Raw genomic sequence first — 13,388 nt, 5'->3', positions numbered from 1 at the left:
AAAAATGAAAATGTAGATATCTCTTTAAGGTTATGATTTCAATTCTTTTGGATGAATACTAAGAAGTTTGATTTCTGAATTACATGCCAATTATGTCTTTAAGTTTTTGAGGAAACTTCATACTGTTTTTCATAATGGCTGCATCAATTTTCATTCCCACCTATAGTGTACTAGCATTCTCTTATTCTTTGCATTCTTTCCAAATAATTTATATCCTTTATTTTTTTATAATAGTCATTCTGAGAGGTGTAAGGTGAGATCTCAATGTGGTTTTCATTTGCATTTCCTTTGTGATTGGTGATATGAAACACATTTTCATATAAATAATGACCCTTTATATGGATTCTTTGCAAAAGTATCTATTTAGGTCATTTGCCTACTTTTTTATGTTTTGTAATGCATCCCCTTGCAATGCGGTTACAAACTTACAAACTTTCCTGGTTACATTTCACTCATACAATGCTCGAATACTCATGCCTCCACCAGCGCCCGTTCTCCATCACCAATGATCCCAGTGTGCCTCCCCCTCCCCCTACCTCAACCCCCCACCTCTCCCCACTTCTGTGGCAGGATATACCCTTTTACTCTTTCTCTCATTTTGGATGTTGTGGTTTGCAATAGAGGTATTGAGTGGCCATCGTGTTTGGTTTGTAGTCTATTTTCAGAACGCATCTCCCATCCCAACAAGATGAGAACACTATTCAGGTCTCCCAAAGAAGAATAGAAAGAGCTATGCTTGGAATATCGCGTTTCACTCAAATGAGAGAAAGAATCCGGAGTTCTGACATCCGTTGACGATCAAGAATCAGGGACGCTGTCTCATTTGCCAAGGTGTCAAAAATCAGATGGGCTGGTCACGTAATGAGATTTAAAGACGACCGCTGGACTAGAGCTGTTACTGACTGGATTCCACGGGATGTCAAAAGACCGCATGGCCGCCCACCTACCAGATGGTCAGATTTCTTCGTCAAGATCATGAACGATCGGTTTGAGGCCCTTCATGTTCCTAGAGCGAACAGATGCCATTGGGCTACACTAGCACGCGACAAGGACAAATGGAGACGTTACTGGCACCCGCTCGAGCAAATCGACAACTAATGGGAAGTTAAGTGATTAAGTGATAAGTGATCTCCCATCCCGAGTGGGACTTCCTAGCACACTTTACTTGGTGGTCCCTTATCTATCTGAACTGCCTTTTCCCCCAGCATGTGAGGCCGGCTTCCAAGCAGTGAAGCAATCCTCCTGGTACTTATCTCTACTATTCTTGGGTGTTAGTCTCCTATCCTGTTACTTTATATTAAGCAGAACAGTGCAATCTTCCTATGTCTGTCCCTAGCTTTCTGACTCATTTCACTTAACATGATATTTTCCATATTGATCCACTTATATGCAAATCTCATGACTTCATCTTTCCTAACAGCTGCATGGTATTTCATCGTGTAGATGTACCAAAGTTTCTTTAATCTGTTTTTGGGCACTCAGGTTTTTTCCAGATTCTGGCTACTGTAAACAATGCAACAATGAACATACAAGTGTAGATGTCATTTTGACTATACTTTTTTTTGCCTCTCTGGGATACATTCCCAGGAGGTAATGGGTCAAATGGGAGCTCAATTTCTAATTTTTTGAGAAGCATCCATACTGTTTTCCAAAAGGGCTGAACCAGTGGACATTCCCACCAGCAGTAAAGGAGACTCCCTTTCTCACCACATCCACGCCAACACCAGTTGCTTTTGTTCTTTTGTATGTGTGCCACTTTCTATGGTGTGAGGTGATATCTCGTTGATCTGAATCTCCCTAATGATTAGTGATGAAGAGCATTTTTTCATGTGCCTTTTGGCCATTCGGATTTCTTCTTTGAGAAAATTTCTGTTCATTTCATCACCCCATTTTCTGATGGGGTTGTTTTCTTCTTGTAGAGCTCAACCAGTGCCTTGTATATCCTTGATATCAACGCTTTATCAGCTGGGTATTGGCATTTGCCTACTTTTTAATCATGTAAATTTTCTTTTTACTATTTAAATTTCATAAATTTGCCAGATATTTTAAATGCCAACCTTTTACCAATGCATTTTTTGGCAAATGTTTTCTCTCATTCTATATTGTGTTCTGAATTTTCTTGATTTTTTTTTACATTGCTGAGCAGAAGATTTTTTGGTTAATCTGATCCCATATTTTTATTTATACATTTTTTCTTTGTTGATTGTATAAGAAATATTGACAAAGTCAGTGAGTGACATAAAGCTTTTCTTTAAGTTTTATTCTTTTTTAATATGTCTTGAAAAAAATTTTTTTTTTGCTGTTTAGGTCACATTTGGCAATGCACAGGGGGTACTCCTGGCTCTGTACTCAGGAATTATCCCTGGCAGTGCTCAGGGGACCATATGGTATGCTGGGAATCGAACCCACGTTGGTTGCGTGCAAGGCAAATGTCCTACCCGCTGTGACATTGCTCCAGCCCTTAAAATTTTCTTTCATGACTTCATTTTCTTATGTTTACTTCTCTAGTTTACTTTTAGCCTATGTTTTGAATGATGTGAATCCAATTCCATTACTTTGGTTGATCTTCAGTTGTCATAACTCTAAAAGGTAAAGGTAAAGGCCCTCCCGTTGATTGTCGATTTGCTTGAGCGGGCCCAGTAACGTCTCCATCAGAGACTTTGTTGTTACTGTGTCTGGCATATCGAATACGTCACGGGGAGCTTGCCAGGCTCTGCTGTGCGGGCGAGATACTCTCGGTAGCTTGCCGGGCTCTCCGAGAGGGGCGGAGGAATCGAACTCGGGTTGTCCACGTTGGCTGCGTGCAAACGCCCTACCTGTGCTATCCCACCCTGAACGCGCCAGATCTCGTCTGATGTCGTAAGCTAAGCAGGGTCGGGCCTGGTTAGTATTTGGATGGGAGACCGCCTGGGAATACCGAGTGCTGTCAGCAGTAGGGCGTTTGCCTTGCACGCAGGCAACATGGCTGACCCGAGTTCAATTCCTCTGCCCCTCTCAGAGAGCCCGGCAAGCTACCGAGAGTATCTCGCCCACACGGTAGAGCCTGGCAAGCTCCCCGTGAGGTATTCGATATGCCAAACACAGTAAGAACAAAGTCTCCAATGGAGACGTTACTGGTCCCGCTCAAGCAAATCGACGAACAACGGGAGGGCCTTTACCTTTTAGTCATAACTCTATTGAAGAAATTATATATTGCTCATTTTGTATTATTCTGTGCTTTTCAAAGTTCAAATCAACTGTCACTGTCCTCCCATTGTTCATCAATTTGCTGGAGCGGGCTCAGTAACATTGTGAGACTTGTTTTTACTGTGTTTGGCACATCGAATACGTCATGGGTACTTTGCCAGGCTTTGCCATGTGGGCGCGATACTCTCAGTAGCTTGCCAGGCTCTCTGAGAGGGGCAGAGGAATTGAACTCGGGTCAACCAGGTCGGCCGCATGCAAGGCAAACACCCTATCTGCTGTGCTATCGCTCTAGCCCTTCAAGTCAACTATATTAAAATTTTTTTAATTGAAAAACATTTACATACACAGTTACAAGATTGTTCATGATTGGGTTTCAGTCATGTAATGCTCCAACACCCATCCTTTGTCAATGAACATTTGCTGCTGCTTCCTCCTCCTCCTCCTCCTCCTCCTCCTCCTCCTCCTCCTCCTCTTCCTCCTCCTCCTCCTCCTCCTCTTCTTCTTCTTCTTCTTCTTCTTCTTCTTCTTCTTCTTCTTCTTCTTCTTCTTCTTCTTCTTCTTCTTCTTCTTCTTCTTCTTCTTCTCCTTCTCCTTCTCTTCCCCTCTCCTCCCCACATTCCTCCCCTTCCTCTCCTCTCCCTCTCCTTCACCTTCTTCTCTTTCCCATCTCCTTTTTTCTTCTTCTCCTTTCTTCTTTCTTCTCCTTCTCCTCCTTCACCCCCTCCTCCTCCTTCTCCTCCTTCTCTCTCTATCTCTCTCTCCCTCCCCCTCTTTCTCTCTCCATTATGGCATTGTAGTTTGCAACACAGATACTGAAAGGTTATCACGTATATCTCTTTTCCTACTTTCAACACTCAGTTCTTGTCCAGAGAGATAATATATAACTATTATTATTCATATCAATTCCTTCTTTACCCTAACTACCCTTTTCCCTCCCCATATTTGTGGCAAGCATCAAACCATTAATTTTGTACTCCTGGCCCCTGTCTTTCTGGCCTTGAATATTAGGAATATTAGTCTCATACTATTTTATTTTTATATCCCACAAATGAGTTGCAGTCAGTCTGTATCTGTCCCTCACCTTGTGACTCATTTCACTCAGCATAATAGTCTACATGTCCACTCATTTATAAGAAAATTTCATGACTTCATTTTTCCTAACAGCTGCATAATATTCCATTGTGTAGATGTATGTGAATGTATTTCTGGACTCTAGTCTGCTCCATTATTATGTGCATCTCTGTCTAAGATAGTACTATACTGCTTTGATTTGATGGATTTGCTCGAGTAAAGTAAAGGCCCTCCCGTTGATCATCGATTTGCTCGAGCGGGCCCAGTAACGTCTCCATTGGAGATTTTGTTGTTACTGTGTCTGGCATATCGAATACTCTCGGTAGCTTGCCGGGCTCTCCGAGAGGGGCGGAGGAATCGAACTTGGGTCGGCCATGTTGGCTGCGTGCAAGGCAAACGCCCTACCGCTGTGCTATCGCTCCCGAAAGCAAATCGATTTGATAGAATTACATTGCAATTGGAAATCAGGAAATGTGATGCCTCCAGCTTTGCCTTTTGTTGTTAGTAAATATATTTTGACTATTTGGTGTTCTTTTGTCGTTTTGTCTTATGTGTGAATTTTATAATTATTTTAAAAAATATTTGGCATTTTGACTGCATCTTTCTATCAGTTTTTCTAGGAAAGAATTTTTTGCAACACGAATTCTTCTAACTCAGGGCACAAATTACACTTCACTTTGTGTTTGTAATTACCTTTTCATTTTATGTCTCAATGTTTTTCGTCAGTGTTTTCACACTATATAGACTTTCATCTCCTTGGTAAAATTTACTTCTAAATATTTTACTCTTCTTGATGTGATAGTAAATGAGATTGCTCTCACAATTCCTCTTTCTAGTAATTTGTTGTAAGTAGTATCACACTGAGTTTTGCATTTTGATTTCATATTCATAAACTTCCAACTTTTAAAAGAATTATTCTAACACACTAGGTTATTTTTAATAGACCATGCCATCTGTCAATAGAAAAGAATTTATTGCATCCTTTTCTGTTTGAATTTAATTTTTATCTTTTCTAATTGTTCTGACTAGACTTATAGTACTATGTTGAATGTATTTGCTAATAATAGTAACAAAATGATTTTGTGGATCTTAAACGAAAAACTTCCAGCTCTTTACCAGTGTAATGCTAGGTGTGGGATGCTGATAAATAATTTCTGTTGTGTTGAGGTATATTCACTTTCTTTCATTTCTTTTTTCTTTTTTTCCCTTTTTTGGGTCACATCCAGCAATGCTCAGACGTTACTCTTAGCTCTGTACTCAAGAGTTACTTCTGACAGTGCTCAGAGGACCATATGGGATGCTGGGGATTGAACCCAGGTCAGCTGTGTGCAAGGTAAATGCCCTTTACTATTACTCCATCCATGGTATATTCTTTCTATGCCCAATTTATTCACATTTTTATTATGATCAGATACTAATTTTTCTCTTATCTATTAAAATAAATTCATAAGTTTTCCTCCATTTTGTCAATATGGTATTTCACATTGTTGATTTACATATGTTGTAGTAGTCCTGAATCCCAGAAATGAATGCAGTTATCCATCATATGTATGATTCATTAATTTTTAAATAGTTATGTTTATTAAAAAACTGTGATGTATAAGAGTTATTTCAGGAATACAATGTTCCAACACCAATCCCAATTGACAATGTGACCTGTGCCCTTAGCTGGTACATTTAGCTTGCTCTAAGAAAATTTAGAAGTTTTAAGATTATCACAAAATAAGTCAGTTAAAAGTCTTTTTGTGATGTGTGATTCTTACAAATTTAACATATGTAAATAAAATGTTAAAGTCATTTAATGCAACACAATATAATGCCTATTCTCTTTATATAAATAAGCTTTGAACTCTGGTATCTAAGATATATTGCATTAACTTCTAGTTCGTATTTGGGTCTCATTTTGGTGATAGTTGTGTCTTCTCTGTAGTTAATAAAACTAATATTTTATAAATCTTGAAATAGATCAACTAGGCACAAACATTTCTCAGACATTCATTCCAGCTGAGATGTTCAAGGTGATCTGGGGGAGGGCAGGTGTGGGGGCAGGTCAGATGGAACCCAAAGTCCCACAGGCGATTCCACGTGCCAAAACCACCACCATGCCTCTAGCTGGACTGCCTGGTTAAATATTCTGGATTCTCTAAAGAACATCTCCAAACTCTGCAGTGCTTACATCCCATAGTAGCACACCAGATTGAATGGGAATGTAACACTCAAGGCAATCAATCTTGTGAAGGGAAACATTTAACACGGAAGGCTTAACTTGCAAGAACAGTTTTAGTAATCTCTCAGACAAGGGCTTAATGTCCCCTTCGTGAGATATAACAATTTTCACAATTTTTCTTCTATGGAAATGGTTTTTGATAATTTCCTTAGCCATTTAATGGTAACAGGCATTAGGAAATAAATTACTGTAGGCTGCTGTGGGGAAAGACTTGAAGGGTGTTGGAAAAATAGAGACAAAGGTGACAGTGGTGAAGAGATGGGTGTTGGAATACTAAATGCCTATAACAAATTATTTTCAATAACTTTGTAAAGCATGTTGTTTAAAATAAATTGGAAAGAAAAAAGTTATTATTTAAAATTCTTTGCTATTATATATTTTGGAATTTACATGAAATAGGTGAAGCTTACAACTGTAAAAATCAGCAAGAGTAAAGAGAACGAAGAAAATTTAAAGGGAATACCTGAATATGCCTAGAAAAGTACAAAAGTTGTTTTTCAAAGAAAGAATAGCAATTTCATATTAAAATATTATGTAATAGCTACTGCTTAAATATTAGTTAATGTAGGTAAGAAATTGCAATAAAAACTATGAATGAAAAAATACTGATAAGACATAGAACAATCAATATAATTGAGACACTGATTCATTATTGAAATTGTATAAAGTCCATTAGCAAGCTAGGATTAAATATACCTTCTTTAGTCTAGAAGGGGGCAACCATAAGTACCATGAGTGGGTACCATACTCACATGTTGGAAGATTTATTTGATCCTTTAAAGTAGCTCCTTTAACACTTGTAAATCTGGTTTCAAGGCTATAAATTCCGTAAGTTGTCCCTGAAGCTTTGTGTTGTTCTTTCAGATCTGAATGATAATCTAGCTGAGTAAACATTCATGGCGGGATGTTCATTTTGTTGTTTTTGCACTATATCTCCCTGTTCTCTTCTGGCTTATAGAGTCTTATTTGAAAGATATGCTATGAATCTTACGGGATCTACTTTGTATATAATTTGTTTTAGCTCTTGCTGCTTTCAATATTCTGTCTTTATCTTTGAAATTTGTCATTTTTAGTATAAAGTGTCTTGGAATTTTCCTAATTGGATCCCAGTGAAAACAGACCTAAGTAGGAAAATTCCAAGACACATTTCATATAAAATTACAAATCTGTGTTTCATTTTCTAATTTTTCTAATTCATATAATTTAGTTGATTATTTGAGGTCCTATTAAATTAGGCATTGTTCCTATTAACATAATTCTTAGTGTTGCATTTACCTTAGTATGTTTTCATTTTAATTTCTTTTTGACACATTTGTGTAGGAGTGTGTTACTTTATACACATTAAAATTTTTCTGTTTATTATTTCTAGTTAATGACGTAGTGATAAGAAAAGCTACATGATAACTTTAATTTTTTAAAATTTTTATTAGTGAAACACCATGAGGTACAGTTGTAGACTTAACAAATTTTTGATCTTGGGTTTCAATTATACAATGATCGAGTACCCATCCCTCCACCAGTGCCCATTTTCCACCACCACTGATCCCAGTATCCCTTCCACCCCCCATCACTCCCCAGCCCACCCTGCCTCTGTGGCAGGACATTCCCTTTTGTTCTTTCTCTCCTTTGGGGGCTGTGGTTTGCAAAAAAGGCATGAGTGGCAATCATGTTTGGTCTATAGACTATTTTCAGCATGCATCTCCCATACTGGGAGGATCCTCCCTACACCCTTTATTTGGTGCTCCCTTCTCCATCTGAGCTGCCTATTAGCTGCTGGTCTCCAAGCCATGGAGTGAACATCCTGGTACTTATCTCGGCTATTCTTGGGTGTTAGTCTCTTATTTTGTTACTTTATATTCCCCAGATGAATGCAATCTTTCTATGTCTGTCCCTCTCTTTCTGACTCATTTCACTTAGCATGATACATTCCCTTAGTACCACTTGTATGTAAATTTCATGACTTCATCTTTTCTAACAGCTACATAGTACTCCATTGTGTAGATGTACCAAAATTTCTTTAACGAGTCATCTGTTCTCGGGCATTCATGTTTTTTCCAGATTCTGGCTATTGTAAAGAGTGCTGCAATGAACAAACAAGTGCAGATGTCACTTCAACTATACTTTTTTGCTTCTCCAAGATATATTTCCAGGAGTGGTATTGCTGGGTCAAATAGGAGCTCAATTTCTAATTTTTTGTGAATCATCCATACTGTTTTCCAAAAGGGCTGAACCGGTCAGCATTCCCACCAGCAGTGAAGGAGAGTCCTTTCTCGCCACGTCCGTGCCAACACCAGTTGCTTTGTTCTTTTGGATATGGGAAAGTCTATGTGGTGTGAGATGATATCTCATTGTTGTCTTGATCTGCATACACCTGATGATTAATGATGTAGAGCATTTTCTCATGTGCCTTTTGGCCATTCGGATTTCTTCTTTGAGAAACTTCTGTTCATCACTCCATTATTTTGATGAGGTTGGATGTTTTTCTCTTGTGGAGTTCAACCAGTAATTTGTATATCCTTGATATCAACCCCTTTTCGGATATATATTGGGTGAATATCCTTTCCCATTCTGTAGACTGTCTTTGAAATTTTACTGTTTCTTTTGAGGTGCAGAAACTTCTTAGTTTAAGATAGTCCCACTTGTCTACCTCTGTTTTCACTTGCTTGGCCAGTGGCGTGACATCTTTGAAGATGTCATTAGCTTCAATGTCATGGAGGCTTTTGCCAACTTTGTCTTCAATGTACCTTATGGATTCTAGTCTGATGTTGAGGTCTTTAATCCATTTTGATATTACTTTTTTACGTGGTGTTAGGCAGAGATTCGAGCCCAATTTTTTGCATGTAGCCGTCCAGTTTTGCCAGCACAATTTGTTAAAGAGGCTTTCCTTGTTCCACTTCACATTTCTTGCTCCCTTGTCAAAGATTATATGATCATATGTTTGGGGGGAAATATAACTATATTCAACCCTGGTCTGCAGCTCTTCCTTTCTTTCAGTATCATGCTGTTTTAATTATTACTGTTTTGTAGTAGAGTTTGAAGTTAGGGAGGTTTTTCCCAAGAATTGCTTTAGCTGTTGATGGGGGCTTATTGTTCCATATGAATTTCAGGAATGTTTGATCCATTTCTTTGAAGAACGTCATGGGTATCATTATTGGATCACATTGAATTTGTACAATGCTTTGGGAAGTATTGCCATTTTGACAATGCTAATTCTCCCAATCCATGATCAGGGGATATCTTTCCATTTTCTAGTGTCCTCTTTTATTTCCTGAAGTAGCATTTTGTAGTTTTCTTTGTACAGGTCCTTTACTTCCTTTATTAAGCTGATTCCTAGGTACTTGGTTTTCTGGGGCACAATTGTGAATGGGATTGTTTTCTTCATGTCACTTTCTTTTCTCTCACTATTTGCATATAGGAAAGCCATGGACTTTGGGGTATTGATTTTATAGCCTACAACTTTACTATACAAGTCTATTGTTTCTAGGACTTTCTTGGTAGAGGTTTTAGGGTTCTCTAAGTATAGTATCATATCATCTGCAAATAGTGAGAGCTTGATTTCTTTCTTTCCTACCTGGATGCCTTTAATATCTTTTTCTTGCCTAACTGCTATTGCAGGTACTTCCAGTACTATATCGAACAGCAGTGGAGAGAATGGGCATCCTCTTTTCATCCCTGATCTTAGATGGAAGGCTCTCAGTTTTTCCCCATTGAAGATGATGCTTGCTGTAGGCTTGTGGTAGATGGCTTTAACTATATTGAGGAAAGTCCCCTCTATACCCACTTTGGCAAGAGTTTCCATCATAAACAGGTGCTGGAACTTGTTAAATGCTTTCTCTTCATCGATTGATATGATCATATGGTTTTTATCTTTTCTTTTTTTGATATGATGGATTCTGTTGATTGATTTCTGAATGTTAAATCATCCTTGCATTCCTGGGATGAATTCCACTTGGTCATGGTGTATGATTTTTTGATGAGTTGTTGGATTCTATTTGCTAATAGTTTTTTGAGGATCTTTGTGTCTGTTTTCATCAGGGATATTGGCCTGTAGTTCTCTTTCTTTGCAGTATCTCTGTCTCCTTTTGGTATCAGGGTGATATTTGCTTCATAGAAACTGTTTGGAAGTGTTTTTGATACTTCAATTTCATAGAAAACCTTAAAGAGGATTGGGAATAAGTCCTCTTTAAAGATTTGTAAGAATTCACTAGTGAATCCATCAGGGCCAGGACCTTTGCGTTTGGGGAGACTTTTTATTACCGTTTCAATTTCCTTGATGATGATAGGTCTGTTCAGGTATTCCAGGTCTTCTTGGTTCAGCCTTGGGAAGCTATAGGAATCTAGAAATTTATCCATTTCTTCGAGGTTTTTGTGTTCCGTGGCATAAAGCTTCTCAAAATACTCCCTGAGTATCCTTTGAATTTCTGTAGTTTCTGTTGTAATGACCCCCTTTTCATTTCTGATTCGATTCATTAGGGTTTTCTCTCTCCCTTTCTTTGTGAGTTTTGCTAGATGCTTATCAATCTTGTTTATTTTCTCGAAGAACCAGCTCTTGGTTTCATTGATATTTCAGATTGTTTTTAGGGCTTCCATCTTGTTAATCTCTGCTCTGAGTTTTATTATTTCCTTCATCCTGTTCGGATTGGGCTCCTTTATTTTGGTCATTCTCCCAGCTCTTAAGCTGTGAAGTTAGGTTACTTATGTGGACTTGCTCCTCCTGATAACTTAAATTTTTAAAAATCTGTCCAAACTTTGGAAAGTCTAATGATCTATTTTGTGAGCGTTCTGTATGGACTTAAATAGAATGTTTATTTTGCTCTTGTTGAATTGAACATTTTGTACTTTTTTATTAGTTATACGGCCTAAAGTGTTGTTTAATTCTTGTTTCTGTATTGATTTTTGAATGATCTAAGTATTGCGATAATGTAGAATTGAAATTCCCTATTGTGGAACTGATTTGTAATACTTCTTTCTGTTAGTAATTATTTTTATATTCAGCTTCTTCAGTGATGGATGCATAATTATGGTTCCTGCTTGGAACCAAAGATTACTGAGACAGGCCTGGACCTATGTTTACAAAGGCAGGCCTAATCAAGATCAGGTCCAGGTGGCCAGGTCTGTGGCTGAGCTCCAAGGCACCTAGAGTTCAGTCAGTGAGGACAAGTTTCATGCAGCAGCCTACTTGGTACCTATGTCTGAGAGGTCTGATTGCAGGCATTTATTGTAGGTTTGCAATGGTGGAAGTGACAGTGTGATAGATGTGGAATCTTGAGCCAGAGATTATAACCTGGCATCAGGAATTACTGGAAAGTTCCTATAGCCTGGCTTCCAAAGTGTTCAATTTTTCATTGGATTCTATTTCTCTACCTTGCTGAAATGAATCATAAATATTATCTATCTTTAGTGCTCTTTAAATTTTTTCCATATAATCTTGAAAATCATACTTTGTTTCTCATTGATATGCATTATACTTTGAAAAGAAAAATTTTCAATTTAAGAGATGATTTTTACTCGTCTCAATGTCATATTTTTTAAGTGCAGCTTAAAATAAGAAAGTGCAGTGGGGACCTGATTCCTGTTATGACTCATCCTTGTGGTCCTTGTGCCTGCTTCAGAAAAAAAGAGTTAGAACGTCTGAAAGTACTTTGGTCTCATAATCCTAAAAACCATTTACATTCAACAAGAAAAGAATTATCCGTACACCTTATATTATTTTACAGTCATTTTGCTAAAAAGATTCAAGGATATCATGATGAGTGAAATGAATCAGAAGGAGAGGGACAAAAATAGAATGATTGAATTCATTTGTGGGATATAAAAAAAACCTAGTATGAGACTAATATCCAAGGACAGTAGAAACAAAAGCCAGGAGTATTGGTTCATATTTGGAATCCTGTTTCAAGGACGGGGGGAGAGGGCAGCTGGGGAAGGGACCACTTTAATAATGATAGATGGAAATGATCACTCTGAATAAGAACTGTGTGCTGAAAGTAGGTAGGAACAAACCTAATAAACTCTCAGTTCCTGTATTGTAAACCATTATGCCCAAAAAAGATAAAGAGGGAGAGAGAGAGAGACAAACAGAGACAGAGACAGAGAGAGAGACAGAGAGAGACAAAGAGAGAGAAAAAAATGGGTCTTGGAACATTGTGTGTCTGAAATTTAACCATGAACAGCTTTGAACTTTGTAACTGTGTATCTCATGGTGATTCAATTTTTAAAAATTAAGTAAAGAAATAAAATATTCAGGCAGCTATATTTTAACAATAGAGTTCGCTAATTTTGTAGATTTATTGTTTTAGATTTAAAGTTTGAAAAGGAATTTCTCTGAGACCACTGAGGTAGCAGTGAAATTAATAGACTACCTGAATAATCTATATGATATATTATATAGGTGTTATATATTTATAATACATATTCTATTTTGATGGAAATACTCCAGCATTTATTTTTAATACTATATCTCTCTGTTCTCGTCTGGCTTATAGAGTCTCATTTGATAGATATGCTGTTAGTCTTATGGGATCTCCTTAGTATGTAAGTTTGTAAGCTCTTGCTGCTTTCAATATGTATGTATTTTTAAATTTTTTAATTCAAAGCTTAATAGACAGGCATCATACACAGTGTGTTGCAGCCCGGAAGATTAGTATTTATCTGAAAAGACTTTTGTCAAATTCAACTTTTTGTTTGTTTGGTCACACCTGAGCATGCTCATGGCTTACTCCTGGGTCTATACTCAGGGATCATTTCTAGAGGTTCTCAGAGGCCCATATGTGGTGCCAGGGATAGAACCCAAAATGGCTGCATGCAAAGTGTGTTTCCTTGACTTCAACTTTATAGGGTATACATACCATCTAAAAATAAATTTAATTATTTTGCCAAATTTAGGTGGAGTTGAATAACAAAT

At 37.6% G+C, this 13,388-nt stretch overlaps 1 protein-coding gene across 1 annotated transcript in view; it reads right to left on the bottom strand.

Moving 5' to 3' along the window:
- Positions 1-6,870: 6,870 nt before the first annotated feature.
- The window catches only part of LOC130018443 (40S ribosomal protein S2-like), an 89,355-nt gene continuing 82,837 nt past the window's right edge, over positions 6,871-13,388 (bottom strand). Inside the window, exons 2-3 of the mRNA XM_056109142.1 lie at positions 11,180-11,205; positions 6,871-6,896 (exon numbers count right to left, since the gene is read on the bottom strand). Of these exons, the coding sequence (XP_055965117.1) occupies positions 6,871-6,896; positions 11,180-11,205 (52 nt within the window). The remainder of the gene's footprint in view (positions 6,897-11,179; positions 11,206-13,388) is intronic.

Source organism: Sorex fumeus, unplaced genomic scaffold, assembly GCF_029834395.1.
Source record: "Sorex fumeus unplaced genomic scaffold, SorFum_2.1 ptg000265l, whole genome shotgun sequence".
Taxonomy (NCBI): Eukaryota; Metazoa; Chordata; class Mammalia; order Eulipotyphla; family Soricidae; genus Sorex; species Sorex fumeus.
The sequence above is the reverse complement of the archived record's forward strand: the minus strand, read 5'-3'. Positions and strand labels throughout refer to the sequence as shown.